Genomic DNA, 27,666 nt, shown 5'->3' with positions numbered 1-27,666 from the left:
CTGGGCATGGTGGCGTATGCCTGTAGTCCCAGCTACTCAGGAGGCTGAGGCAGGAGAATTGCTTGAACCCGGGAGGCGGAGGTTGTGGAGAGCTGAGATCGCGCCACTGCACTCCAGCCTGGCGCCTGGTGACAGAACGAGACTCTGTCTCAAAAAAAAAAAAAAAAAAAAGAAATCATTTTATTGGCTAGGCGTGGTGGCTTACACTTGTATTCCAGCCCTTTGGGAGGCTGAGGCGGGTGGATCACGAGGTCAGGAGTTCAAGTCCAGCCTGACCAACGGGATGAAACCCCGTCTTTATTAAAAATACAAAAATTATCTGGGCGTTGTGGTGGGTGCCTATAATCCCAGTTACTCAGAATGCTGAGGCAGGAGCATTGCTTGAACGCTTGAGCGGAGGTTGCAGTAAGCTTAGATCACGCCACTGCATTCTAGCCTGGGTGACAGAGTGAGAGTTGTCTCAAAAAAAGAAAAAAAGAAAACATTTTATTAATAAGATTCATTGAAGTTGGATAATTCTTGTTTTGCTAGTAAAACTTTAAAGTATGTTCAAGAGTTTATTCAATTTTTAAAATTTCATTTTTACTTAGGCTTCTCCTGGCAATCTGTCTCAGTTTGAAGACGTTCTCTTCGGTAACAATGATACGTCAGCTTCCATTGGTGTTGTGGGTGTTAAAATGTCCACAGTTGATGGCCAGAGACAGGTTGGAGTTGGCTATGTGGATTCCATACAGAGGAAGCTAGGACTGTGTGAATTCCCTGATAATGATCAGTTCTCCAATCTTGAGGCTCTCCTGATCCAGATTGGACCAAAGGAATGTGTTTTACCTGGAGGAGAGACTGCTGGAGACATGGGGAAACTGAGGCAGGTAAGTGAACCAAGTTGAGTGATACAGGAGATTCCAGGCCTAGGAAAGGCTCTGTAATTAACATGATACCTTTTTATTTATGGTAAAATAATTTAAAACTCAGTTTTTTTGTGTCTAATTAAAATAATGTTTTATTTTGAGGAGTATCTTGATGTTTATCTATGACACACTTGTATATTTAATTGGACATTGGAACAAGCTGTTTCTTGTGTAAGACTTATTCTACCTCAGATCTTTTTTTTCCCTTTTCCTTTCTGTCTTTTGTTCCAAAAGTAATTATTACAGTAACTGTAATTACAGATTTATCAAATAAGATGCAGTTCTTTGGCATTTTTTTATAGTTCGAGTGGAACTTTAGTCTTTTAGTATTTGTTTTATTTTAGCTAAATTCTGATTGTAGCATTTGTATAGGTATGTGGTTTATTATTTAGATTTTTTTATTTCGAGACAGAGTTTTGCTCTTATTGCCCACGCTGGAGTGCAATGGCGTGATCTTGGCTCACTGCAACCTCTACCCACCCATTTCAAGTGATTCTCCTGCCTCAGCCTCCTGAGTAGCTGGGATTACAGGTGTGTGCCACTGTTCTGACTAATTTTGTATTTTTAGTAGAGATAGAGTTTCACCATGTCGGTAGTCTGGTCTTGAAATCCTGAGCTCAGGTGATCCATCCACCTTGACCTCCCAAAGTACTGGGGTTACAGGTATGAGCCACTGCGCCCAGCCTATTTAGGTATTTCTTAAGGTTTATATCTCCCAAGGATTCTTACTTTTTGTGGTCCTCAAGTACCATAAGCACTGCTGGAGATAGCACATGTATTACGGACATTTTTAGCATAGGTAGTATCTAAGCAACTTTCCACAAGTAATATTCTGTTAAGGGTTGTTACTATTGGGGCTGTTGGATGTGATGACTTACCCCTGTAACCCCAGCACTTTGGGAAGCCAAGGCAGGCGGATCACCTGAGGTCAGGGGGCAGATCATCTGAGGTCAGGGATTCGAGACCAGCATGTCCAATGTGGTGAAACCCTGTCTCTACTAAAAATACAAAAAAAAAAAAAAAAAAATTACTCAGGCATGGTGGCTTGCACCTGTAATCCCAGCTATTTGAGAAGTTGAGGCAGGAGAATTACTTGAACCTGGGAGGCAGAGGTAGCAGTGAGTCGAAATTATGCCTTTTTTCTATTTCTCATGAACAGTACAATTAGAAAGTTTTAAATAATGTTGTTCTCTTTTTATTTATTTATTTATTTATTTATTTATTTATTGAGACGGAGTCTCGCTCTAGTTACCCAGGGTGGAGTGCAATGGCGTGATCTCGGCTCACCACAACCTCCGCCTCCTGGGTTCAGGCAGTTCTCCTGCCTCAGCCTCCTGAGTAGCTGGGATTACAGGCACGTGCCACCATGCCCAGCTAATTTTTTGTATTTTTAGTAGAGACAGGGTTTCAATATGTTGACCAGGATGGTCTCGATCTCTTGACCTCGTGATCCACCTGCCTCGGCCTCCCAAAGTGCTGGGATTACAGGCTTGAGCCACCGCGCCCAGCTTCTTTTTATTTATTTTATTTCATTTTTTGAGATGGAGTTTCACTGTTGTCATCTGGGCTGGAGTGCAGTGACGCGATTATAGGCGTGAACCACTGCACCTGGCAGAGGTAGAGGTAGCAGTGAGCCAAAATTGTGCCACTGCACTGCATCCTGGGCAACAGTGAGACTCCATCTCAAAAAAAACAGAAAAAAAAATTGTTTCTCTTGGGACTATTTTTTGAAAGCTTTATGTGAATGTAATTTTATATTTTGATGAAAATTTAGTTTATGGATGTAAAAGGTGTGTCAGGGCTGGGTGAGGTGCTTCACACTTATTAATCCTAGCATTTTGGGAGGCTGAGGCAGGTGGATCATGAGGTGAGGAGTTTGAGACCAGCCTGGCCAAGAAGGTGAAACCCCATCTATATTAAAAATACAAAAATTAGCCGGGTGTGGTGTTGGGCGCCTATAATTTCAGCTACTTGGGAGGCTGAGGCAGGAGAATTGCTTGAACCCACTAGGTGGAGGTTACAGTGAGCTAAGATTGCACCACTGCAGTCTAGCCTGGGTGACAGAGCAAGTCTAAATCTCAAAAAAAAAAAAAAAAGCAAGAAAGAAATGTGTCAGTGCATAATATTACCAATGTCATGCACATTGTATAAACATTTAATGTAGGTTCATAATCTGTTAAGCTGTTATTACTTTATAGTTGTCAATGTTATAATTTTTCTTACTGCTTTTCTCATAATAATGAAATGATTCCTTTTAAAACAGATTATTCAAAGAGGAGGAATTCTGATCACAGAAAAAAAAAAAGCTGACTTTTCCACAAAAGACATTTATCAGGACCTCAACCGGTTGTTGAAAGGCAAAAAGGGAGAACAGATGAATAGTGCTGTATTGCCAGAAATGGAGAATCAGGTATATGGATTATAAATGTGAATTATATATAGTGTAAATATATAATAAATAATACGTAAATTATAGTGAATAATATAGTAAATTATAATGAATTTTTAGAAGGGTACTTCTGTCATATTTATCTCAAAGCCTAAACTGTGTATCAATAAGCTTATTATAGTTGTTTTTTTGGGAGACAGTCTCATTCTCTCACCCAGGCTGGAGTACAGTGGTGCAGTCTCAGCTCACTGCAACTTCCACCTTCTGTATTCAAGCAATTCTCTTGCCTCACCCTCCCAAGTAGCTGGGATTACAGGCACCTGCCGTTGTGCCTGGCTGATTTTGGTATTTTTGTAGAGGTGGAGTTTATTTATTTATTTATTTATTAAAAATAACGAGTATAAGCAAAGAGATGGGATTTCATCTTGTTGGTCAGGCTGGTCTTGAACTCCTGACCTCAGGTGATCTGCCTGCCTCAGCCTCCCAAAGTGCAGGGATACAGATGTGAGCCACAGTGCTGGACCAATATTAAGCTTACTTTATCCATATGAAGCTTGTGAAAAACTCAAGAAAATGGCTAGACAAATTTAGACATAGCCGTAAATGTAATATTTACACTGTACGTATTTCTGGAGTGTGGAAGAGTTTTAATTGTTGCAGAAGAAAGCCTGATTACTGGTACTTAAGTAGGTGAGAGGTGAGATAGCACCTACTAAAAAAAGAGGTGAGAAAGCACCTGTTTCTTGTATCAGCTTTATTTGTGTTGGGGGGGTCATTAATAAATTACTTGACCTTTCTGAAAGATGGTTTCCTTATCTGTTAAATAAGCCTAAGATGTCTGCCTTAAAGGATTGTTATGGAGATTAGTAGATAATAAGGTTGAAAATATATACAACACGTAGTAATTGTATCAAATGTTATATCTAAACAATTTGGCTCAAAAATTGGCATGTATGTTTAGTGGTACAAATGTGAGTATGAATACACTGTAACTTTTATGGAATTTTCAGTAGTTGAAGTTTATCTTAATGGTCAAATCTGAGAGCTCAGTGTCATTTGAGAGACGTGTTTTTGTGGTAAAATAATGGGGAAATGACTGCATATTTGTGGATCATAATAAATCAAATGAAAAATTCTATTTTCAAAAATTTTTCCATGGCACTGTGGCTCATGCCTGTAATTCCAGCACTTTGGGAGGCTGAGACAGGTGGATCATGAGGTCAGGAGTTCAAGACCAGCCTGGTCAAGATGCTGAAACCCCATCTCTACTAAAAATACAATATATATATATATATAATTTGGCTGTGGTGGCATGCACTTGTAATCCCAGCTACTCTGGAGGCTAAGGCAGGAGAATTGCTTGAATCTGGGTGGCAGAGGTTGCAGTGAGCTGAGATTGCACCACTGCACTGCAGTCTGGGCAACAGAGCAAGGCTCCATCTCTAAAAAACAAAAACAACAAAAAAATTTATACAAGAAAGGTTTTATAACTGCTTGTAATTTTCTTTTTTTTCTTTTTCTTTTTTTTTTTTTTGAGACGGAGTTTCACTCTTGTTACTCAGGCTGGAGTGCAATGGCACGATCTTGGCTCACCGCAACCTCCGCCTCCTGGGTTCAAGCAATTCTCCTGCCTCAGCCTCCTGAGTAGCTGGGATTACAGGCACGTGCCACCATGCCCAGCTAATGTTTTTGTATTTTTAGTAGAGACGGGGTTTCACCATGTTGACCAGGATGGTCTCGAGCTCTTGACCTCGTGATCCACCCGCCTCGGCCTCCGAAAGTGCTGGGATTACAGGCTTGAGCCACTGCGCCTGGCGTTGCTTGTAATTTTCAAAGTAGATTTCCAACTAGAGTGAACTGAGACTTATAACTATCATTTTTAAGTCGCTTTATCAAGTAAATCGTTTGATCCTTATAAGCTAATTTATCTGTTTATATTTTACTTTGTGAAACTTATCCCTCTATTGCTGAAAATATGAGGAAGCTTATAGAAAAGCTACTAGAAAGTTTGTATCTCTGCTGTTGGGTGATATAGCAGGAAGTTCTTGTGACAGCCTTATACTACCATGGCAAGCGCAGGCAGATTATTATGTTACCAAGCAGGAAAAACATTTAAATTTACAATGAATCAGTAGCAAGTAGATTTTAATAACTAGAATTTGTCACTGAGCTGTCAGTTTGATGTCTTGACTTTTTTTTTTTTTTTGAGACGGATTTTCTCTCCATGGCCCAGGCTGGAGTGCAGTAGTACCATCTTGGCTCACTGAAACCTGTGCCTCCTGGGTTCAGGCAATTCTCTTGCTTCAGCCTCCTGAGTAGCTGGGATTACAGGTACCTACCACCACACCCAGCTAATTTTTATATTTTTTAATAAAGACTGGCATTCACCATGCTGGCCAGGCTAGTCACAAACTCCTCACCTTAAGTGATCTGCCCTCCTTGGCCTCCCAAAGTGGTGGGATTACAGGCATGAGCCACCAAGCCCGACTAATTTTTGTTATAATAATCACGTAGTAAGAATGTAAATTATAATTTGAATTTACTTGAAATACGTACATGGGAAAGTGCATGTGCCATAAGCATATAGGATTTTTTTTTTTTTGGTGACAGTCTCACTCTGATTCCCAGGGTGGAGTGCAGTGGTCTGATCTCAGCTCACTGCATCCTCCATCTCCTGGGTTCAAGCAATTCTCCCTCCTCAGCTTTCCAAGTATCTGGGATCACAGGCGGTTGTCACCATGCCCAGCTAATTTTTGTATGTTTTGTAGAGATGGGGTTTTGCCATCTTACACAGGCTGGTCTTGATCTCCTGAGCTCAAAGCAATCTGCCTGCCTCTGCCTCCTAAAGTGCTGAGATTATAAGTGTGAACTACCATACCCAGGCGAGAATTTTCATAAACTGAACGTATGTAACCAGCATGCATGAATCAGAATATTAATAGAACCCTAGGAGTCCTTCTCATGCTTCATCACAGTCATTACCCTCATCAGGGATAACCCTGGTTCTGACCTGTGATGTTGTAGGTTAATTTTGCCTGTTTTTATAGTTTATATGGATGAATTTATATAATTTCTTGTGTCTAGTTTCCTTCGTTCAGTATTTATAAGATATATCCATATATTTGCGTGTAGTTGTGGATTTTCATGTTGATGTTTTATAACACAAACGTATCAGAATTTATCCATTTTAATTCCCTTCTCACCACCCCTACTCTTTTCCCCATTTTACTTTTTTTTTGTTTTTTTGAGACTCAGTCTTAGAGTCTCACTCTATCACACAGGCTGGAGTGCTGTGGTGAGGTCTCAGCTCACTGCAACCTCTGCCTCTGGGTTCAGGTGCACGCCACCATGCCTGGCTAATTTTTTTATTTTTAGTAGAGAAGGGGTTTTGCTATGTTGGCCAGGCTGGTCTCAAACTCCTGACCTCAGGTGATCCATCTGCCTCAGCCCCCCAAAGTGCCGGAATTACAGGTCTGAGCAGCTGTGCCTGGCCTGCATTTTAATTTTGATGGACATTTGGGTAATTTTCATTTTTGGCTGTTATAAATACTGCTGTGATTATAGTTAATTTACCTGGTTCTTTTTTTTTTCCTTTTTTCTCTTTTTTGAGACAGAGTTTTGCAGTTGTTTCCCAGGCTGGACTGCAATGGCACGATCTCAGCTCACTGCCCCCTCCGCCTCCTCAGCTCATGGGATTCTCCTATCTCAGCCTCCCCAGTAGCTGGAGTTACAGGCATGTGCCACCATCCCGACTAATTTTTGTATTTTTATTTCACAGTTCTGGAGGCTGGAAAATTCAAAATTAAGGCACTGGCTGGTCTGTTTTCTGGTGAGGGCCCACTTCCTCATAGATAATCATTTTCTCACTCTAACTTCACAAGGTGGAAAGGGCCTAATTTTTGTATTTTTAATAGAGGTAGGATTTCACTATGTTGGCTAGGCTGGGCCCGAACTCCTAGCCTCAAGTCATCTTCCCACCTTGGCCTCCCAAAGTGCTGCGATTATAGGCATGAGCCACCGCACCCAGCCTCCATTTTACTTTTGATGGACATTTGGGTAATTTTCTTTTTTGGCAATTATAAATAATGCTGAAATTACAGTTAACTTTCACTTTTTAAAAACCATTTTCAAATCTGAAGAGATTAACCTTTGGTTTCCTTGGTTTGGATTGGGAAGGAACACCAAGGAAAAAGATAAAGAGTTCAAAATGTATTTTCATTTTACATTTGTTTTTTAAAATCTTTAGAACTGGTCCTAGTGGTATAGAAATCTTTGATTTTAAATTCTTAATTTTAGGTTGCAGTTTCATCATTGTCCGCAGTAATCAAGTTTTTAGAACTATTATCAGATGATTCCAATTTTGGACAGTTTGAACTGACTACTTTCGACTTCAGCCAGTACATGAAATTGGATATTGCAGCAGTCAGAGCTCTTAACCTTTTCCAGGTAAAAATAAAAAATAAAAAATAAATACATGGGTTAAAAATATTGAATGGTTAAAAAATGTTTTCACTGATGTATACTGAAAAATCTTATTAAGGAGGTAAAATATTTTTTAATACTACTATACTTGGATTAGTTAAGTATCTTCAAATGGCTGTATTTTCTCTTCTCTCCTCTTCCCCTCTTCCACTTTACTTTTTTTTTTTTTCTTTGAGACAGAGTCTCGCTGTGTTGCCAGGTTGGAGTACAGTAGCGCAATCTCAGCTCACTGCAACCTCCGCCTCCCGGGTTTAAGCGATTATCCTGCCTCAGCCTCCCCAGTAGCTGGGACTATAGGTGTGCGCCACCATACCCAGCTAATTTTTGTAATTTTAGTAGAGACAGGGTTTAACCATGTTGGCCAGGATGGTCTCCATCTCTTGACCTTGTGATCCACCCACCTCAGCCTCCCAAAGTGTTGGGATTATAGGCTTGAGCCACCTTGCCCGGTCTTCTTTTTTTTTTTTTTTTTTTTTTTTTTTTTAAGACCAAGTCTCACTTGTCCCCTAGCCTGGAATGCAGAGGCACAATCTTGGCCCACTGCAACCCCCACTTCCCTAGTAGTTTGGATTACAGTTGCCTGCCACCATGCCTGGCTAATTTTTAAAAAATTGTTTATTTACTTATTTTTTGTTATTATTTTTTGAGATGGAGTCTCACTCTGTTGCCCAGGCTGGATGCTGTGGCGCAATCTCAGCTCACTGCAACCTCCGACTCCCTGGTTCAAGTGATTCTCTTGCCTCAGCCTCTGGAGTAGCTGGGATTATAGGCACAAGCTACCATTCCCAGCTAACTTCTGTATTTTTAGTAGAGATGGGGTTTTACCATGTTGGCCAGGATGGTCTCAAACTCCTGACCTCGTGATCCACCCACTTCAGCCTCACAAAGTGCTAAGATTCTAGGCATGAGCCACTGCATTCAGCTGCTTGGCTAATTTTTATATTTTTAGTAGGGACGGGCTTCACCATGTTGGCCAGGCTGGTCTCAAACTTCTGACTTCAGGTGATCCTCCCACCTCAGCCTCCCAAAAGTGCTGGGATTATAGGCTTGAGCCATCACTCCTGTCCTACTTAGTACTTTTTTTTTTTTTTTTTTTTTTTTGAGATGGAGTTTCGCTCTTGTTACCCAGGCTGGAGTGCAATGGCGCGATCTCGGCTCACCACAACCTCCGCCTCCTGAGTTCAGGCAATTCTCCTGCCTCAGTCTCCTGAGTAGCTGGTATTATAGGCACGCGCCACCATGCCCAGCTAATTTTTTTTGTATTTTTAGTAGAGACGGGGTTTCACCATGTTGACCAGGTTGGTCTCGATCTCTCGACCTTGTGATCCACCCGCCTCGGCCTCCCAAAGTGCTGGGATTACAGGCTTGAGCCACCGTGCCCGGCTACTTAGTACTTTTTTAAAGACTGGGCTTTACTCTATCGCCCAGGGTGGAGTGAAGTGGCAGATAATTGCTCACTGCAGTATTGAACTCCTGGGCCCAAGTGATCCTCCTGTTTAAACCTGGTGAGTATCTGGGTCTACAGGCACAAGCTACCATGCTTGCCTAATTTAAAAATTGTTTCAGAGTTAGAGTTTCACAGTGTCGCCCAAGCTGTTCATTCAGTCCTGGCCTCAAGTGAGTCTTCTGCCTCAGCCTCTAGAGTAGTAGCTGGGATTACAGGCGTGAACCACTATGTTCTGCAATTTTTTTTTTTTCAAGTCTTTTCTTTTTGAGATGATGTCTTACTCTGACTTCTAGGCTGTAGTGCAGTGGCACAATCTCGGCTCACTGCAACCTCCGCCTCCCGGGTTCAGGTGATTCTCCTGTCTCAGCCTCCTGAGTAGCTGGGACTACAGGCATGTGCCTTTACACCCAACTGATTTTTGTATTTTTAGTAGAGATGGGGTTTCACTGTATTGGCCAGGCTGCTCTCGAACTCCTGACCTCGTAATCCGATTGTAATCCACTCACCTCAGCTTCCCTAAGTGCTGAGATTACAGATGTGAGCCATGGCGCCTGGCCTGCCTTTTTTTTTTTTTTTTTTAAAGAAACTGTTGTCACTCTGCTCCCTGGGCTGGAGTGCAGTGGCTATTCACAGGGAGTGCCATCAGAGCGTACTACAGCTTCAAACTCCTGGGCTCAAGCGATTCTCCTACTATAGCTTCCAAAGTAGCTGAGACTACAGGTGTGCCTCACTGTGCCTTCCTCTCAAATTACTTTATTTTTTCTAATTTCAAGGTATATACGTAGTATTTGTCCTCACTTTATGAATAATTTGTATACTAATAACAGCAATTTCTTTTTTTTTTTTTTCTTGAGGTAGAGTCTTACTCTTGTCGCCCAGCCTGGAGTGCAATGGTGCAATCTCACCTCACTGCAACCTCTGCCTCTTGGGTTCAGGTGATTAGCTGGGAGCCTCCTGAATAGCTGGGATTACAGGCATGTGCCACCACGCCCAGCTAATTTTTGTATTTTTAGTAGAGATGGTGTTTCCCCTTGTTGGCCAGGCTGGTCTTGAACTCCTGATCTCAGGTGATCTACTTGCCTTGGCGTGCCAAAGTGCTGGGATTACAGGTGTGAGCCACTGCACCTGGCCTGGCAATTCTTTAAAATTACATTCTAAGAAGTTTTATGTCTAAAACTGCAGTAAGTGGCTGGGTACCATGGTAATCCCAACAGTTTGGGAGGCTGAGGTGGGAGGATCATTTGAGGCCAGGAGTTGAGACCAGCCTGGGCAACATAGTGAGACCAACTCTACAAAAAGAAGAAAAAGGCCGGGCGCGGTGGCTCAAGCCTGTAATCCCAGCACTTTGGGAGGCCGAGGCGGGTGGATCACGAGGTCAAGAGATCGAGACCATCCTGGTCAACATGGTGAAACCCCGTCTCTACTAAAAATACAAAAAATTAGCTGGGCATGGTGGCACGTGCCTGTAATCCCGCTACTCAGGAGGCGGAGGCAGGAGAATTGCCTGAACCCAGGAGGCGGAGGTTGTGGTGAGCCGAGATCGCGCCATTGCACTCCAGCCTGGGTAACAAGAGCGAAACTCCGTCTCAAAAAAAAAAAAAAAAAAAAAAAAAAGAAGAAAAAATTAGTAAGCCGGGCGCGGTGGCTCAAGCCTGTAATCCCAGCACTTTGGGAGGCCGAGGCGGGTGGATCACAAGGTCAAGAGATCGAGACCATCCTGATCGACATGGTGAAACCCCGTCTCTACTAAAAATACAAAAAATTAGCTGGGCATGGTGGCACGTGCCTGTAATCCCAGCTACTCAGGAGGCTGAGGCAGGAGAATTGCCTGAACCCAGGAGGCGGAGGTTGCGGTGAGCCGAGATCGCGCCATTGCACTCCAGCCTGGGTAACAAGAGTGAAACTCCGCCTCAAAAAAAAAAAAAAAAAAAAAAATTAGCTGGACTTGGTGGCATGCACCCTTAGACCCAGCTACTCAAAAGGCTGGAGTGGGAGGACTCCTTGAGCCCCAAGAGTTCTGGCTTGCTGTGAGCTGGGATGGCACCACTGCACTCCAACCTGGGCAATACAGATAATACTGTAGTAATTAGAAAGTGGTTTTGGCTTGAGGAGAAATGTACGGCTTAGGAAGAGGGACTTTTTGTGGAAATTTCTTGTTTAATATTTGAAGAATATTATGTATATTGTTCCTCTGTTATCGTGGCATAGTAAGGTTTTCACCAGCAAGCGTGCCATTCCTTGTGTTTTATTTTTTGTTTACTAGGGTTCTGTTGAAGATACCACTGGCTCTCAGTCTCTGGCTGCCTTGCTGAATAAGTGTAAAACCCCCCAAGGACAAAGACTTGTTAACCAGTGGATTAAGCAGCCTCTTATGGATAAGAACAGAATAGAGGAGAGGTATGTTATTAGTTTACACTTTTGTTAGTTTTATGTAACCTGTAGTTATTCCATATGATTATACCACTTATTCTAATATGCAGTTTGCAAGTATATCTTACCATTTAACTGTACAGAGAGCTACATAGTAATAGAGTAGCAATGATTTAGATTGATTAAGTAGCTCATTTTTTTTTTTAAGTAAGTTTTTTTCATTATAAAAAAAAGTAGTCTGGGCGTAGTGGCTCACCCCTGTAATCCAAGCACTTTGGAGGCCAAGGCAGGCGGATCACCTGAGGTCGGGAGCTCAAGACCAGCCTGATCAACATGGTGAAACCCCATCTTTATTTAAAAAAATAAAATAAAATTTTATTTGAGATATTATGGTTTAGAACATGTACTTGGGAGCCAGTATACCTTTGTTCATATTGTGTGTAATCTTGGGCAGATTATTCAACTTTTTGTCACAGCTTCTTCACTTTTTATTTTTTGTGATTTTTTTTTTTGTTGTTGTTGTTGAGGTGAAGTTTTGCTCTTGTTGCCCAGGCTGGAGTGTAATGGTACTATCTCGGGTTACAACCTCTGCCTCCCGAGTTCAAGTGATTCTCCTGCCTCAGCTTCCCAAGTAGCTGGGGTTATAGGCCCGTGCCACCATGCCTGGCTAATTTTTTTTTCTATTTTTAGTAGAGATGGGATTTCTCCATGTTGGTTAGGCTGGTCTTTGAACTCCTGATCTCTGGTGATCCACCTGTCTTGGCCTCTCAGAGTGCTGGGATTACAGGCATGACCCACCTCGCCCGGCCACTTTCTTCTTTTTTCTTTATTTTTTGTGGAGACAAGATCTCACTATGTTGCTGAGGCTGGTCTCAAGCAATCCCCTGCCACCTCAGCCTCCTAAAGTGCTGAGATTACAGGCATGAATCCCCATGCCCAGTCTGTTTCCTGTTGTTACTCCTTTTTCTCAATGCTATCTGCTTTGAGAAAAGCAGGTACCTCATGCTTTCTAGGTTAAGCCTTCTTGGGAGTTCTCAGGAGAAATCTGTTACCTCCCTTGCTAAGCATTTCAGATGGATCTTTCTTCCACGTTACACATTAGATCAAGTTTTTCTTGTCCTTTTTTTTTTTTTTTTTTTTAAAGAAATGTGGTTTCACCATGTTGTCCAGGCTGGTCTCAAACTCCCAAGCTCAAGTGATCCACCTTCCTTGGCCTCCCAAAGTGCTAGGATTACATATAGGCATGAGCCACTGTATCTGCTCTGTACTATTCATCTTTCCATTCACCAAAACCTACTTGCAACTCTGAGACTATGTTATTGCCATCTAGAAATGAGTTTCTAGGGATTCGTTCCTTTTTGTACTTTATTTAACAGTAGAATTAGAAATTATTATTATCATTATTTTTTGAGATGGAGTCTTGCTCTGTTGCCCAGGCTGGAGTGCAGTGGTGTGAGCTCAGCTCACTATAACCTTCACCTCTCGGGTTCAAGCGATTCTCTTGTCTCATCCTCCCGAATAGCTGGGACTACAGGTGTGTGCCACCACGCCTGACTAATTTTTTATATTTTTTACTAAAGACAGGGTTTTACTGTGTTAACCAGGCTAGTCTCAAACTCCTGACCTCAGGTGATCCACTCACCTTGGCCTCCTGAAGTGCTTGGATTACAGGCATGAGCCACCATGCCTGGCCGAAATTAATTCTAATAAGCAAGATGTGGTGGCTTGTACCTGTAGTCCCAGTGACTTGGGAAGCTGAGGCAGGACGATCATGGGTCCAAGTCCAGCCTTGGCAAAATATTGGGAACCTTCCCTACCTCCAGTCTTCAAACAAGAAAAAAATTTGCTGGAGAAGGTCATGCAATGCTGATAGGTCCCATAGCTTTCAGTGATAACTGGATGTTACTTTTACTGTATGACTCATTAGAGTGACAAACCCTCAATTTTTTCCTTTCCCTTAAGTCTTCAGCTATCTCCTTCTTCTAAGCAGATGATTTCTTTCTTAAGAGTTGCAACCTTAAAATTTATCTGTTTTTTTTCAGTCTTTTACTCTCTGGCTCTTTCTCAGAAGAAATAACACTTTATTTCTTTTCAAAGCCAACCTTTCCATATTTTTACTTTGGGACATATTTTTAATTAAGATTACTACATTAACCTTATAAGAAAGAAATATGAAACTAGAAGGCAATAAAAATGCCAAATTTAATATACAAATTATTTTGTCAGCAGTTTCACAAGAATAAACTATTTTATATACTACCATATGTTCAATGTTCCTTATAGAATTCTAACATTAAAAAGGAAAAATTACCAAAGCTTCAGATGAATCTATAAAAGAACAAAAGAAAAAGCTTAAAAAGATAAAGAGCAGCACTCCAAGTACATATACAAACATAAGGAATCTTGGGATTTACTTCTTTTTCTTTTTTTTGAGACGGAGTTTCGTTCTTGTTATCCAGGCTGGAGTGCAATGGCACAATCTCGGCTCACCGCAACCTCCGCCTCCTGGATTCAGGCAATTCTCCTGCCTCAGCCTCCTGAGTAGCTGGGATTACAGGCACGTGCCACCATGCCCAGCTAATTTTTTTGTATTTTTAGTAGAGATGGGGTTTCACCATGTTGACCAGGATGGTCTCGATCTCTTGACCTCGTTATCCACCCACCTGGGCCTCCCAAAGTGCTGGGATTACAGGCTTGAGCCACTGCGCCCAGCCCCACTTCTTTTTCTTTTTCTTTTTTTTTTTTTTTTTGAGACGGAGTTTCGCTCTTGTTACCCAGGCTGGAGTGCAATGGCGCGATCTCGGCTCACCGCAACCTCCGCCTCCTGGGCTCAGGCAATTCTCCTGCCTCAGCCTCCTGAGTAGCTGGGATTACAGGCACGCGCCACCACGCCCAGCTAATTTTTTGTATTTTTAGTAGAGACAGGGTTTCACCATGTTGACCAGGATGGTCTCGATCTCTTGACCTCATGATCCACCTGCCTCGGCCTCCCAAAGTGCTGAGATTACAGGCGTGAGCCACCGCGCCCGGCCCTCTTTTTCTTTTTAAATCTTTAGGCCTAGCACAGTGTTTGCTACTCAATGTATCAAATAGATGGTTCTGACTGCATTAATTCGTAAGCAGGACAGATGAAGAAAAGAATTATACTTGTAATTACAGTTCTTTAGGAGCCACATTTGCTGTCAGCCTTTAAAATACATTGTTAGGCAATTCCAGTCAACTCTTTTGAAAAAAACCTATTTATTTATTTTGAGACTGGATTATGAGACTGGCTAAGTTTTGTGTTTTTGGTAGAGATGGTGTTTTGTTATGTTTTTCAGACTTGTCTTGAACTCCTGGGCTCAAGTGATAACACCTGCCTCAGCATCCCAAAGCGCTGGGGTTACAGGTGTGAGCCACCATGCCCAACCAGTTTCAGTCAGCTCTTATAAAGAAAGCTTAGAAATGGTAGGGTTAAAGAGAGGACAGAATGTTGATTTTAAAATAACAAGAATTTGGCCGGGCATGGTGGCTCATGCCTGTATCCTAGCACTTTGGGAGGCTGAGACAGGTGAATTGCCTGAGCTCAGGAGTTTGATACCAGCCTGGGCAATACGGTAAAACCTCGACTGTACTAAAATACAAAAAATTAGCTTGGTGTGGCAGCGTGCACCTGTAGTCCCAGTTACTCCGGAGTCTGAGGCAGGAGAACCCATTGGGCAGAGGTTGCAGTGAGCCGAGGCTGCACCACTTCAACAGAGCAAGAGTGTCTTTGAAATAAAAGAAAAAAAAAATTTGATTTAAGTCTATGGGAATTTTAAGGGTCAACTGATCTCCAAAATGACTCCGCTGTATGCAATTTAATACAATATTAATTTGCATGTTGACTGGAAAAATTGCATACAGCTGAGTCATTTTATTGAGTAAAATTGATAGGTATACTATGTTATGCCAACAATAACTGTGATACTTCTATAATTGTGATTTTAAATTGGCATTGTCATGGAAACAGCAGAGTAGTTGTTTTTTTCTTTAAGCTTCTTTTAGGCAGAACGTAACTGAAACTGTAATTATTACTGAAATAGTATGCCGAATAGACTTGTGAAACTTAGCAATTGATTAGGCTTTTAATGATATCTGGACCAAAGGCTGAGGGGGCTGTGCTGTGTGCTATGTTTTTTAAGAAGCTTTTCATTTCTTTGCCATTTTACTTCTTTTGTAATGCTACTTTATTTCTGGGTGTTTTTTTTGTTTGTTTGTTTTTGGTTTTTTTTTTTGAGATGGAGTTTTGCTGTTGTCACCCAGGCTGGAATGCAATGGCGCCACCTTGGCTCACTGCAACCTCTGCCTCCCAGGTTCAAGTGATTCTCCTACCTCAGCCTCTCAAGTAGCTGGGATTACAGGCATGTGCCACCATGCCAGGCTAATATTTTGTATTTTTTGTAGAGGCGGGGTTTCTCCAGGTTGGTCAACGTGGTCTCAAACTCCCGACCTCAGGTGATCTGCCCGCCTCGGCCTCCCAAAGTGCTGGGATTACAGGCATGAGCCACTGTGTCCAGTCTTGAGTGTCTTTTAAAACCAGTTAGGCTGAATTACAGGTGTCAGCAATCTTCATGGGCTTTGAAGAAATAAGACAAAAAGGAAAGAGATATTTTAACTCTAGAGTGTTCTGTTCTTACTCTACAGAGCTTAGCAGAAGTGCGTCTGTCCACCTTGTTTGTTCTTTAAAACAAAGCCCCACTGGTTCTCTTATACCAAGTTTGCTTAATTCTTTGTTTTCCTTTGTAAGTTGTGAAAGGGATATGAAGAGCAAATAGGAAGTGTTACTATTGCTGTTTGAGAGAAAGCTGTTTTACAGTTTGTTGGCAAACTGAGAATTTGTAAGAGCACAACAGAAGTGTGCATTTGTGGCTTCTCATGTTTTAGCATTGCTATATCTCATAATTTTTTTTAATAATTTAACTTTTTATTTGAAAAGTACTACTGGACCATGTTTTAAAAAATCGAATAAGAGGATAAACACCCCTACTTCTACTTTACCTCCAGTCCTACTCCATGATGATAATCACTATTAACAGTTTAGTTGTGTTCTTACCCTTCTAGGGTTTTTTTTTTCCCCTTTATGTATACAGATATATAATTTTTTTTTTCTTTTTTTTGAGATGGAGTTTCACTCTTTCACCTAGGCTGGAGTGTAGTGGCATGATCTCCACTCATTGCAACCTCCGTCTTCCAGTTTCAAGTGATTCTCCTGCCTCAGCGTCCCGAGTAGCTGGGATTTGCAGGCACCCACCACCATGCCTGGCTGATTTTTGTATTTTTACTAGAGGCAGGGTCACCATGTTGACCAGGCTGGTCTCGAACTCCTGACCTCGGATCTGTTGAGATTCACTTAGGGTGGCAGCAAAATATTAAGGAGAATATTAGAGAAAGTTGTGGATTTTAGTCTCAAACCTTTTGGAAGGCCTAAAGGTTTTATTGAGGCATGTTGAAGGCAGCTGCCTCATTAACATTAGCACAGGGAAGAGATAGAGACTATCAAAGGTCTTCCCAGTTACGTCTGTTAACCCCACATCCCTTTGTCTCTACTCTGTTTACTCATGTAAACTTTGTGCTGGATGACCCTCTCAGGGGGCTATCAAAGGGGAATTACATGGTAATAGTGTTTACTCTAGGCCCCAAACCTAAAGCTTTTATCATTTGTAAAACTCTTCTTTCAATCATATTAATTATCCACAAGTGTGTTAACTTAGAACCTTTGTTGTAAAATCTTGACTGAATAAATGTGTGAATGGACAGAGGGTCTTGGTCCATTCGTTGCATTTCGCCCTCTGAAAGCAGCCAACAGTATTCCTAGCCCACTTTTATCACTGTAATGGTGTGAGTGTGCATTCATTCATCCATGGTTGAGTCAGGGTCTGCAGGCCAGACTTCCGCAGGTGGTGGTCGACATCTCAGTTATCCACTCACCTCAGACTCTCAAAGTGCTGGGATTATAGGCATGAGCCACCACGCCCGGCCAATATATAAAATATTTAAATATAGATAACACTTTAAAACAACATGGGGTCATATTATAAATACAATTTGTATTCCTTCCCAACAGTATTTACAGTTTGTTTCCATTTCACTATATATTTATTTATAAATTTTTTATTTCTAAATATTTCTCTTGAGTAGGTGAGACATCATATAGTATAAAATTCAGTAGTAAAACAGTTTTTCAGAGGCACAAAATTGGCTGACTTTGCACAGACCCCTTTCAGTTCATAGGTAGGGATGCAGTCACCTCTTCAACTGAGGTGAGGAAAGGATGGTGTGCTTGTGGGCTCTTCAACATTGTTGATTATGATTTATTTTCTGGTCAGTTTGAGAGGAAACAGTGATAAAATACTTGGAACAAGGAAGAAGCATGAGATTTATCAGAAATATATTATCTGTGATGTTTTTTTACCATTGACCTCAGAATTGCCCACAAGAATATGGGAGTTTTATGGAAAGAAAAGAAAAGGAAAGGTGAGGATGTAGGTCAGCCAGCATTAGACTTTGTCATTCTTTTCTTGCCCCTTTACACCTCCTTCCCTGCTTTATTAAGATAACTAAGAGATTTCTGTGATTGTTAGGAATCAAACTTCTGTGTGCATAAGAGTCGAGCTGTGTGCATAATAATCGCATGAGATTTCGTAGCTGGGCCCCACTCCCAGGGATTTATATTATCTACCACCAAGTGATTTTGATGCCAGTGATCCTTGGACCAGACTCTGTGAAGCCCAATTAGATCCAGAGGCTTAGCTAGGAAAACCCCCAAAATTTGCTTTATTGGATTGTTTAATTTGACTGCATCCACTCTTTCTTTTTTCAAATTTAGAATATATGCCACAGACCTCTTTTCTGGAGCATTAGGTTTCCTACTTAATCTCGGTGTTTGTTTATAGCCCCATTGATGGGTTCATAATACAAATTTGGCAGCAAATTGTTTTCCTACTAATTTGGCGTTTTCAGTAAAAAACATGTATCTGTTGCTAGCTGCCTAGACCAGGCATCCCCAAACTTTTTACACAGGGGGCCAGTTCACTGTCCCTCAGACCGTTGGAGGGCCGCCACATACTGTGCTCCTCTCCACCAATGAATGCTGACCACCAATGAAAGAGGTGCCCCTTCCTGAAGTGTGGCGGGGGGCCGGATAAATGGCCTCAGGGGGCCGCATTCGGCCCGCGGGCCGTAGTTTGGGGACGCCTGGCCTAGACATTAGCTGGACGTGGTTTAAGTTAATTTTCCCTTAAAAAGTGAGTTTTAATTCAAGTTTCTTTGAGCCAGCAGTCTCAACCTATGGCAGTTTTTCTCTCCAGTGGACATTCATCAGTGTCTAGAGATATTTCTGGTTGTCATATTGAGGAAGAGAGTATATAGTGGGTAGAATCTGGGGATGCTGTTAAGCAAGCATGGAACAACCCCTTACAGCAAATAATTACTTAGCTTGAAATGGCAGTGTTGCCAGGATGGAGAAATTGTACTTTAAATGTGTTTTTATGTATGGCCATTATGTGTTTACTCTGGAGATAATATGTTTTTCTTCATATAACATGCTTGATAAACATTTTGATAATACAGGAATGGTAAATGCTGGTGATGTCAGTAAATAGTTAAGAAATTGAGAAAGCGGATTTGTATGCTTTCTATCCCTGTGTACGTTGAGGTTTAGTTTATTGTCACATCCTTTGCGAATGTAAGGAAGATGGTTGCTCATCTGTTAGCATTCTGAACCTTGAATCATCTGTAATGCCTATGGCCTTCAGAAAAGCTTCTCTAAAACTTCGCCTTCTGAAAGCAGGGTGAAGTTTTAGAGAAGGTTTTCTGTGTAAAATATGTAGGAATATTTTCCCACCTTCAGGTAAACTGTTAATTTACCTTTCGGCTTCAGCAATTTACCTTTCAGCTATTAATTCAGTAACATCTCCAATATTGTTTTTCAAACTGCAAGGTGTGACCCAGTAGTGGGTTGTTAAATCAGTAGGTGACAAAGAGCATTTTTAAGTTAAATACAATAGAAAATAGTGTATCACATAATGAGAATAAGTATTGATTTGTGAAACCTCTTTTAATCATATATCTGTGTATGCATGTGCTGGATTGTAATGTAAAGACATTTCTTGCTGTGGTTACACTGAAAAAAATGGAAAGTAACTGATTTCCAATTACTTACAGAAGCATTATGAACTACATGTTTTATCATTCTTGAAACAAACTGATATTTTATTGACTTTGGGAAGCAATAAAATTAAAATATTTTTTGAATTTATACTGTCAAGAGCTAATTTTAGAAAGCATTCTAAAAATGAATAAGAAATAGCCTAAGTATTGGATTTGGCGGCATTCTTGAAATGTAATTGTTTCATTAAATATCACTATTTATGTGTGCCACAGTGTGTCAGTAACAACAATGCCCCAGTAATGAAATTCTTTCTCCTCTTTAAGGCATGTCCATTCGATGAAAGTCAAACAAAATTGGTTATATAATCAGTGTCTTATGATACTGCTTAACTAAATCTTAATCTGACTCTTAGCTAATCAGGAAATGCTTGCCTCACAGTCTTTTTTTTTTTTTTGAGACGGAGTTTCGCTCTTGTTACCCAGGCTGGAGTGCAATGGTAAGATCTCGGCTCACCGCAACCTCCACTTCCTGGATTCAGGCAATTCTCCTGCCTCAGCCTCCTGAGTAGCTGGGATTACAGGCACACGCCACCATGCTCAGCTAATTTTTTGTATTTTTAGTAGAGGTGGGGTTTTTCACTATGTTGACCAGGATGGTCTGGATCTCTTGACCTCGTGATCCACCCGCCTCGGCCTCCCAAAGTGCTGGGATTACAGGTGTGAGCCACTGCACCTGGCTGCCTCTCAGTCTTAACAGAGCTTTCTACCTTCTAAAAAAGCTGATGTTTCAGAATAGATTTAAGCTGCTTCTTTTTTTGTTTTTGTTTGTTTGTTTATTTTAACGGAGTCTTGCTCTGTTGCCCAGGCTGGAGTACAGTGGGGCAGTCTTGGCTCACTGCAACCTCCACTTTCCGAGTTCAAGCAATTCTTCTGCCTCAGCCTCCTGAGTAGCTGGGACTACAGGCACACACTACCACACCTGGCTGATATTTGTATTTTTTTTCTTTTTTTTTTTCTTTTTTTTGAGACGGAGTTTCGCTCTCGTTACCCAGGCTGGAGTGCAATGGCGCGATCTCGGCTCACCGCAACCTCCGCCTCCTGGGTTCAGGCAATTCTCCTGCCTCAGCCTCCTGAGTAGCTGGGATTACAGGCACGCGCCACCATGCCCAGCTAATTTTTTGTACTTTCAGTAGAGACGGGGTTTCACCATGTTGACCAGGATGGTCTTGATCTCTTGACCTCGTGATCCACCCGCCTTGGCCTCCCAAAGTGCTGGGATTACAGGCTTGAGCCACCGCACCCGGCCCTGATATTTGTATTTTTAGTTGAGATGGGGTTTCACCATATTGGCCAGACTGGTCTGGAACTCCTGATCTCGTGATCTACTCACCTTAGCCTCCCAAAGTTCTGGGATTACAGGCGTGAGCCACTGTACCCAACCTTTTTGTATTTTTAGTAGAGACAGGGTTTCACCATGCTGACCAGGCTGGTCTCAAACTCCTGCATTGTGATCCACCTGCCTTGGCCTCTCAAATCGCTGGGATTATAGGCATGAGTCACTGAGCCTGGCCTAGATTCAAGCTTCTTAAATGGAATTTTGAGCTCATTTACTTGAGACTTAGGTGCTTAGTTGACAAATTTTAATTTTATACGAAACTATTTAAGGTTAATTCTAGTTAATTTATTTCAGATTGAATTTAGTGGAAGCTTTTGTAGAAGATGCAGAATTGAGGCAGACTTTACAAGAAGATTTACTTCGTCGATTCCCAGATCTTAACCGACTTGCCAAGAAGTTTCAAAGACAAGCAGCAAACTTACAAGATTGTTACCGACTCTATCAGGGTATAAATCAACTCCCTAATGTTATACAGGCTCTGGAAAAATATGAAGGTAACAGATGATTTCATTTTTTGTTTTCCTTCAACTCATACTTGGCTGTGTGCTGTTCTTACAAAGTTGGTAGTGGTGATTTACTCTTAGAATACATTCAGATTTCTTTCTTTTTTTGTTTTTGAGATGGAGTCTCATTCTGTTGCCCAGGCTGGAGTACAGTGGCGCAATCTCAGCATACTGTAACCTCTGCCTCCCAGGTTCAAGCAATTCTCCTGCCTCTGCCTCCTGAGTAGCTGGGATTACAGGTGTGCGCCACCATTCCCGGCTAATTTTTGTACTTTTAGTTTCATCGTGTTGGCCAGGCTGGTCTCAAACTCCCAGTCTCAGGTGATCCGCCCACCTCAACCTCCCAAAGTGCTGGGATTACAGGCATGAACCACCACGCCCAGCCTCCCACCCCTACTCCTTACTCTTTACTTCCTACTTCCTTACTTCCTTTTATTCTCTACTGGCTCTTTACCACTACATATTTTTAGATGCACACATCTGTTTAAAAAAAAAAAGCACCCTTGTTCCTGGGTCCTCTTCCAATACCATCTATTAATATATCTCTCTCCCTCTTTCCATTCCCAGCTGGGTTTCTGAAAGCCTGTACTTTCCATCTTCCATTCATTTATTTGGCTTCCATCCCTGACCACAGTACTGAAATGGAATTTGCTGGGTGACCTTTATTTTTTTCTAAATTCAGTGAATGCGGTATAGTTCTTTTTTGAGACGGAGTCTCATTCTTGTCACCCAGGTTGGAGTGCAATGGCTTGATTCCAGCTCACTGAAACCTCCGCCTCCTGGGTTCAAGCAGTTCTACCTCAGCCTCCCAAGCAGCTAGGATTACAGGCATGTGCCACCATGCCCGGTTAAGTTTGTATTTTTAGTAGAGACAGGGTTTTTCCATGTTGGCCAGGCTGGTCTCAAACTCCCAGCCTCAGGTGATTTGCCCACCTCAGCTTCGCAAAGTGCTAGGATCACAGGCATGAGCCACCATGCCCAGCCAAGCCTACAGCACCCGGTATTCCTAGGAGGTCTCCTATCCAAGTACTAATGAGGCCCAACCCTGCTTAGCTTTCAAGATCAGTAGCACGTTCAGGGTGGTATGGCCATAGACTTTTTTTTTTTTTTTGAGGCGGAGCCTCTCTTTGTTGCCCAGGCTGGAGTGCATTGGTGCAGTCTTGTCTCACTGCAACCTCTGCCTTCTGGGTTCAAGCGATTCTTGTGCCTCAGCCTCTCACGCAGCTGGGGCTATAGGTGTGTGCCACCACACTCGGCTAATTTTTGTGTTTTTAGTAGAGATAGAGTTTTTACCATGTTAGCCAGGCTGATGTGGAACTCCTGACCTCAGATGATCTGCCTGCCTGGGCCTTCCAAAGTGCTGGGATTACCAGCTTGAGCCACTGTGCCCGGATAAGCTCTTAGAGGCTTCCTGAAATGAAAGTATTTGTAACTTTCATTTTTTTTTGAGATGGAGTCTTACTCTGTGGTCCAGGGTAGAGTGTACTGGTATGATCTCGGCTCACTGAAACCTTTGCCTGCTGTTTCAAGAAATTTTCCTCCCAGGCTGGGCACGGTGGCTCAAGCCTGTAATCCTAGCACTCTGGGAGGCCGAGGTGGGTGGATCACGAGGTCAAGAGATCGAGACCATCCTGGTCAACATGGGAAACCCCATCTCTACTAAAAATACAAAACATTAACCAGGCATGGTGGCGCGTGCCTGTAATGCCAGCTACTCAGGAGGCTGAGGCAGGAGAATTGCCTGAATCCAGGAAGTGGAGGTTGCGGTGACCCGAGATTGTGCCATTGCACTCCAGCCTGGGTAACAAAAGTGAAACTCCGTCTCAAAAAAAAAAAGAAATTCTCCTCCCTTAGCCTCCTGAGTACCTGGGATTACAGACTTGTGCCACCACACCTGACTCATTTTTGTATTTTTAGTAGAGACGGGTTTCGTTATGTTGGCTAGGCTGGGGATTTGTAACTTTATCAGATATTTTAAGGCATATAAGTCTTCCCTGGTAGAGAGGGAAGAAACTAAAAACACATGTAAATACTATCCTTTCCCCCACAAAAGGTAAGAAGTACTGCTCTACACATTCCTTGGGTGATCTTTCTCACTCCCTGGGATAATTATGGCAGTTAGGAATTAGTTGAGGAAGGTAGCTTGGCTTCCTTTCTCAGCCTTGTTATATAGACATAGTCTAATATACTTGGTGAAGTTTACAGCAAGTCAATAATTTCCTACTTTTATGGTATTAGATTTAAGTTATATAGACTTGTTAGTGATCATAACATTATCTAAAATAAATGCTTCACGTTATAGATCTTGCAGCTAATGTGCAGTTCAGGTAATTGAAGTGGCTCTGCCTGGAAAATGTTATGGAGAAAATCTGTTTTCCATGTGTTGTGTTCAGAGCTATACTGTCTTCTTTTACACAAAATGTTTGAGATTTTAGGTGTCTTCTGGTCACTGAAAACCAAAAGAACCTCTGTGAGGTTTTTTTTTGTTTTGTCGCCCAGGCTGGAGTGCAGTGGCGCAATCTCAGCTCACTGCAACCTCCGCCTCCTGGGTTCAAGCAGTTCTCCTCATACCACCTCAGCCGGCTAATTTTTGTATTTAGAGACAAGGTTTCACCATTTTGGCCAGGATGATCTCAAACTCTTGACCTCAAGTGATCTGCCCGCCTCAGACTCCAAAAGTGTTGAGCTACTGAGCCTAGCTCACACTATAGACATGAGCTATTGAGCCCGGCCCAGTTTTTTTTGTTTTTTTTTTTTTTTTTTTGAGGAAAACAGTGGCATGTTTCAGAGCTCAGGATAGCTCTTTAGCATACTGACTACAAGGAAAAAGTAATAAGTGAGACTAATTTATAAAGAAAATAAACCAAATGTACTATGTTTAAAAGCAGAATCATGGCTTAAAAGTTTTTTTTAATCTATTCATATATTGCTAGAAATTGAGTATCCTCAACTACTATCTTGTGATTTTTTTGGTTTTTGATTAACTTTTTTTTTTTTTTTTTTTTTTTAGAGATAGAGTCTCGCTCTGTCACCAGATGCCAGGCTGGAGTGCAGTGGTGCAGTCTCAGCTCACTGCAACCTCCGCCTCCCATGTTCAAGCAGTTCTCCTGCCTCAGCCTCCCGAGTAGCTGGGATTACAGGTGCTTGCCCCCATGCCCAGCTAATTTTTGTATTTTTAGTAGAGATGGGGTTTCACCATGTTGGCCAGGATGGTCTTGATCTCTTGGCTTCATGATCCACCCGCCTCAGTCTCCCAAAGTGCTGGGATTACAGGCGTGAGCCACTATGCCCAGCGGTTTTTGATTAGCTGATAAAGTTAATGTTAGTTTAATGTTATCCCTGAAGAAAAAAAATAAAGTGAATTCAGAGACAGTAGAGGGCAGCAGCAGTTTAGAAAGTAGATTTGCGTTGAGTGATTACAGCTCTTTTTAAACCTTTTCTCCACTAGAAAATATCTAATTTCTGAAAAGGTATACTTGGCCTCCCATATTCCTTATGTCTCTTGAAACTGAAAATGCTGGGGCAAAACTTAAAATAACAATATTCTACTCTCAGGACAAACTTCTGTTAGTGCTTAAAACACAATTTACTCAGGTAACTACTTTTTTTTTTTTTTTTTTTTTTTTGAGACGGAGTTTCGCTCTTGTTATCCAGGCTGGAGTGCAATGGCTCGATCTCGGCTCACCGCAACCTCTGCCTCCTGGGTTCAAGCAATTCTCCTGCCTCAGCCTCCTGAGTAGCTGGGATTACAGGCACGTGCCACCATGCCCAGCTAGTTTTTTGTATTTTTAGTAGAGACGGGGTTTCACCATGTTGACCAGGATGGTCTCGATCTCTTGACCTCGTGATCCACCCGCCTCGGCCTCCCAAAGTGCTGGGATTACAGGCTTGAGCCACCGCGCCCGGCACTACTTTTTTTTTTTGAAGACAGGGTTCACTCTATCACCCAGGCTGGAGTGCTGGAGCTTCTACTTCCTGGGTTAGGCTCAAGTGATCCTCTCACCTCGGTCTCCCAAGTAGCTGGGACTACAGGCATGGGTGATAATGCCCAACTAATTTTAAAAATTGTTTGTAAAGGTGGGGGTCTCGTCATGTTGCCAGGCTGGTGTTGAACTCCTGGACTCAAGCAATCTGCCCATCTAAGCCTCCTGAAGTGCTAGGTTATAGGTGTGAGCCACTGTTCCCAGCCTCAGATTTTTTAATTGGTGAATTTTAATATAACAGCTATCATACTGACATGCATAACCTTTCCCTTTCCTGATACCCAGTTAATCATCTGTTTCTGTTTAATACACCTTAAGTACCTCACATTTGTTGTTTTCCCTCCCATGGTCTATGCATCTTCCTCATTGAGCTCCGTAGTCTTTGCTAGCTCATCTGATCGTGTCATCAATTCAGAACATGTTACCTCTTCAGTTCAGAACACATTAATTGCTTCCCATAATCTGTAGGCAAGGCCCCATCTCTTATGTGGCTTGGCCATTGCTTCCTGTTCAGCCTCTCCCACACTCCCTCACTTATACCCTCTTTCTCAGTATAGTACTGCCCGTCTCCAGACATGCCATGCTGTTATACATGTTTTCCTGTCTTTAATGTCCTTTACTACCTTGTCCAAATTTTTCCAAGATTGAACTCCAATGTCACTTTTCCTGTGAGTTTCTCTGTTCCTCTCATGCAGAGTAGAAGTGCTTATCTCCATTACCTTTTCCTAAACAGTACATTAGTATAATCACATTTTTTACCTGATTGTGTGATTTCCTTCTAAATGGAAAATAGGAACATAAAAGTGATTTATTTGGCTTTTTTGGAAAGGAGGATGCTAAAAGGAATCTGTATTATCTAGCCTTTTTAAAAAAACTTTAGTTACTATTTAAGGTTTGGTTGGGTTTTGTATGTTGGAAATGTTCTTTAAATCTCATCTTCATCAGTTTATTAAAGCAATATAAGTCTCTTGTAGATCATTATCATGCCATCCAGATGTAGTCATTATTGTTTTGATATATATTGTTTCAGTCTTTTTTTTTTTTTTTTTTTTTTTGAGACGGAGTTTCGCTCTTGTTACCCAGGCTGGAGTGCAATGGCGCGATCTTGGCTCACCGCAACCTCCGCCTCCTGGGTTCAGGCAATTCTCCTGCCTCAGCCTCCTGAGTAGCTGGGATTACAGGCACGCGCCACCACGCCCAGCTAATTTTTTGTATTTTTAGTAGAGACGGGGTTTCACCATGTTGACCGGGATGGTCTCAATCTCTTGACCTTGTGATCCACCCGCCTCGGCCTCCCAAAGTGCTAGGATTACGGGCTTGAGCCACCGCGCCCGGCCTATGGTTTCAGTCTTTAAACAAAATTATACATGGTCAGTTAGGCGGTAACACTTGTTTTGAAAACAGATTTGTTCCAGTGTGGTTGGTATATTAGGGAACAACTTGAGCATAATGTGAATTTTGAGTTTGCTTATGCACAGATTCCTAGGAAACACTAGGTGAATGCAGAAAAATGCATCCAGCTGAAATGAGCAGTGTAGAAATATACAAAAATACACAGACACATACACATCCTCTTCAAATGTCTCCCTCATTTTCCTGTATGTGTTAAAACTTTGCCACCTATTTGAGACGGTATTCCCTCGACCATTTCATAGTAACTCAGGAGCTGCAGCCCTTTAGAAGTCCACTCCGCAAGCAAACCAAAGACCTTTTGAAAGGTGCCTTATTTATTGTAATAGTTATGTATTAACTGTTTCACATGTGTAAAACTGTGCTACTACTTTTATGAGGTTCCTGTCTTTACTAATGTGTCACTGATGAAGTTTCTGAGAGTTGTGGCTTGAACTCCAGTTTTCTCATAAGCACTGTTTGTTTTTTTAAAATGGTCTCACTGTGTTACCCAGGCTGGAGTGCAGTCATGTGGTCTCGGCTCACTGCAGCCTTGGCCTCCCAGTTTAAGCTATCCTCCACCTCAGCCTTCCAAGTAGCTGGGACTGCAGGCGTGAGCCATCATGCCTAGCTAAGTTTTAGTTATATTTGTTGTAGAGATGGTTTTTC

The 27,666-nt window shown here is 42.0% G+C and overlaps 1 protein-coding gene across 1 annotated transcript in view; it reads left to right on the top strand.

The window, feature by feature from the left end:
* MSH2 (mutS homolog 2) overlaps positions 1-27,666 on the top strand; it is a 95,034-nt gene that overhangs the window by 17,487 nt on the left and 49,881 nt on the right. The window contains exons 3-7 of the mRNA XM_039478500.2: positions 591-869; positions 3,172-3,318; positions 7,594-7,743; positions 11,490-11,623; positions 21,417-21,616. Of these exons, the coding sequence (XP_039334434.1) occupies positions 591-869; positions 3,172-3,318; positions 7,594-7,743; positions 11,490-11,623; positions 21,417-21,616 (910 nt within the window). The remainder of the gene's footprint in view (positions 1-590; positions 870-3,171; positions 3,319-7,593; positions 7,744-11,489; positions 11,624-21,416; positions 21,617-27,666) is intronic.

The sequence above is a fragment of the Saimiri boliviensis genome, chromosome 1 (assembly GCF_048565385.1).
Source record: "Saimiri boliviensis isolate mSaiBol1 chromosome 1, mSaiBol1.pri, whole genome shotgun sequence".
NCBI classification, from domain to species: Eukaryota; Metazoa; Chordata; class Mammalia; order Primates; family Cebidae; genus Saimiri; species Saimiri boliviensis.
This window is presented reverse-complemented; position numbering and strand designations above follow the sequence as displayed.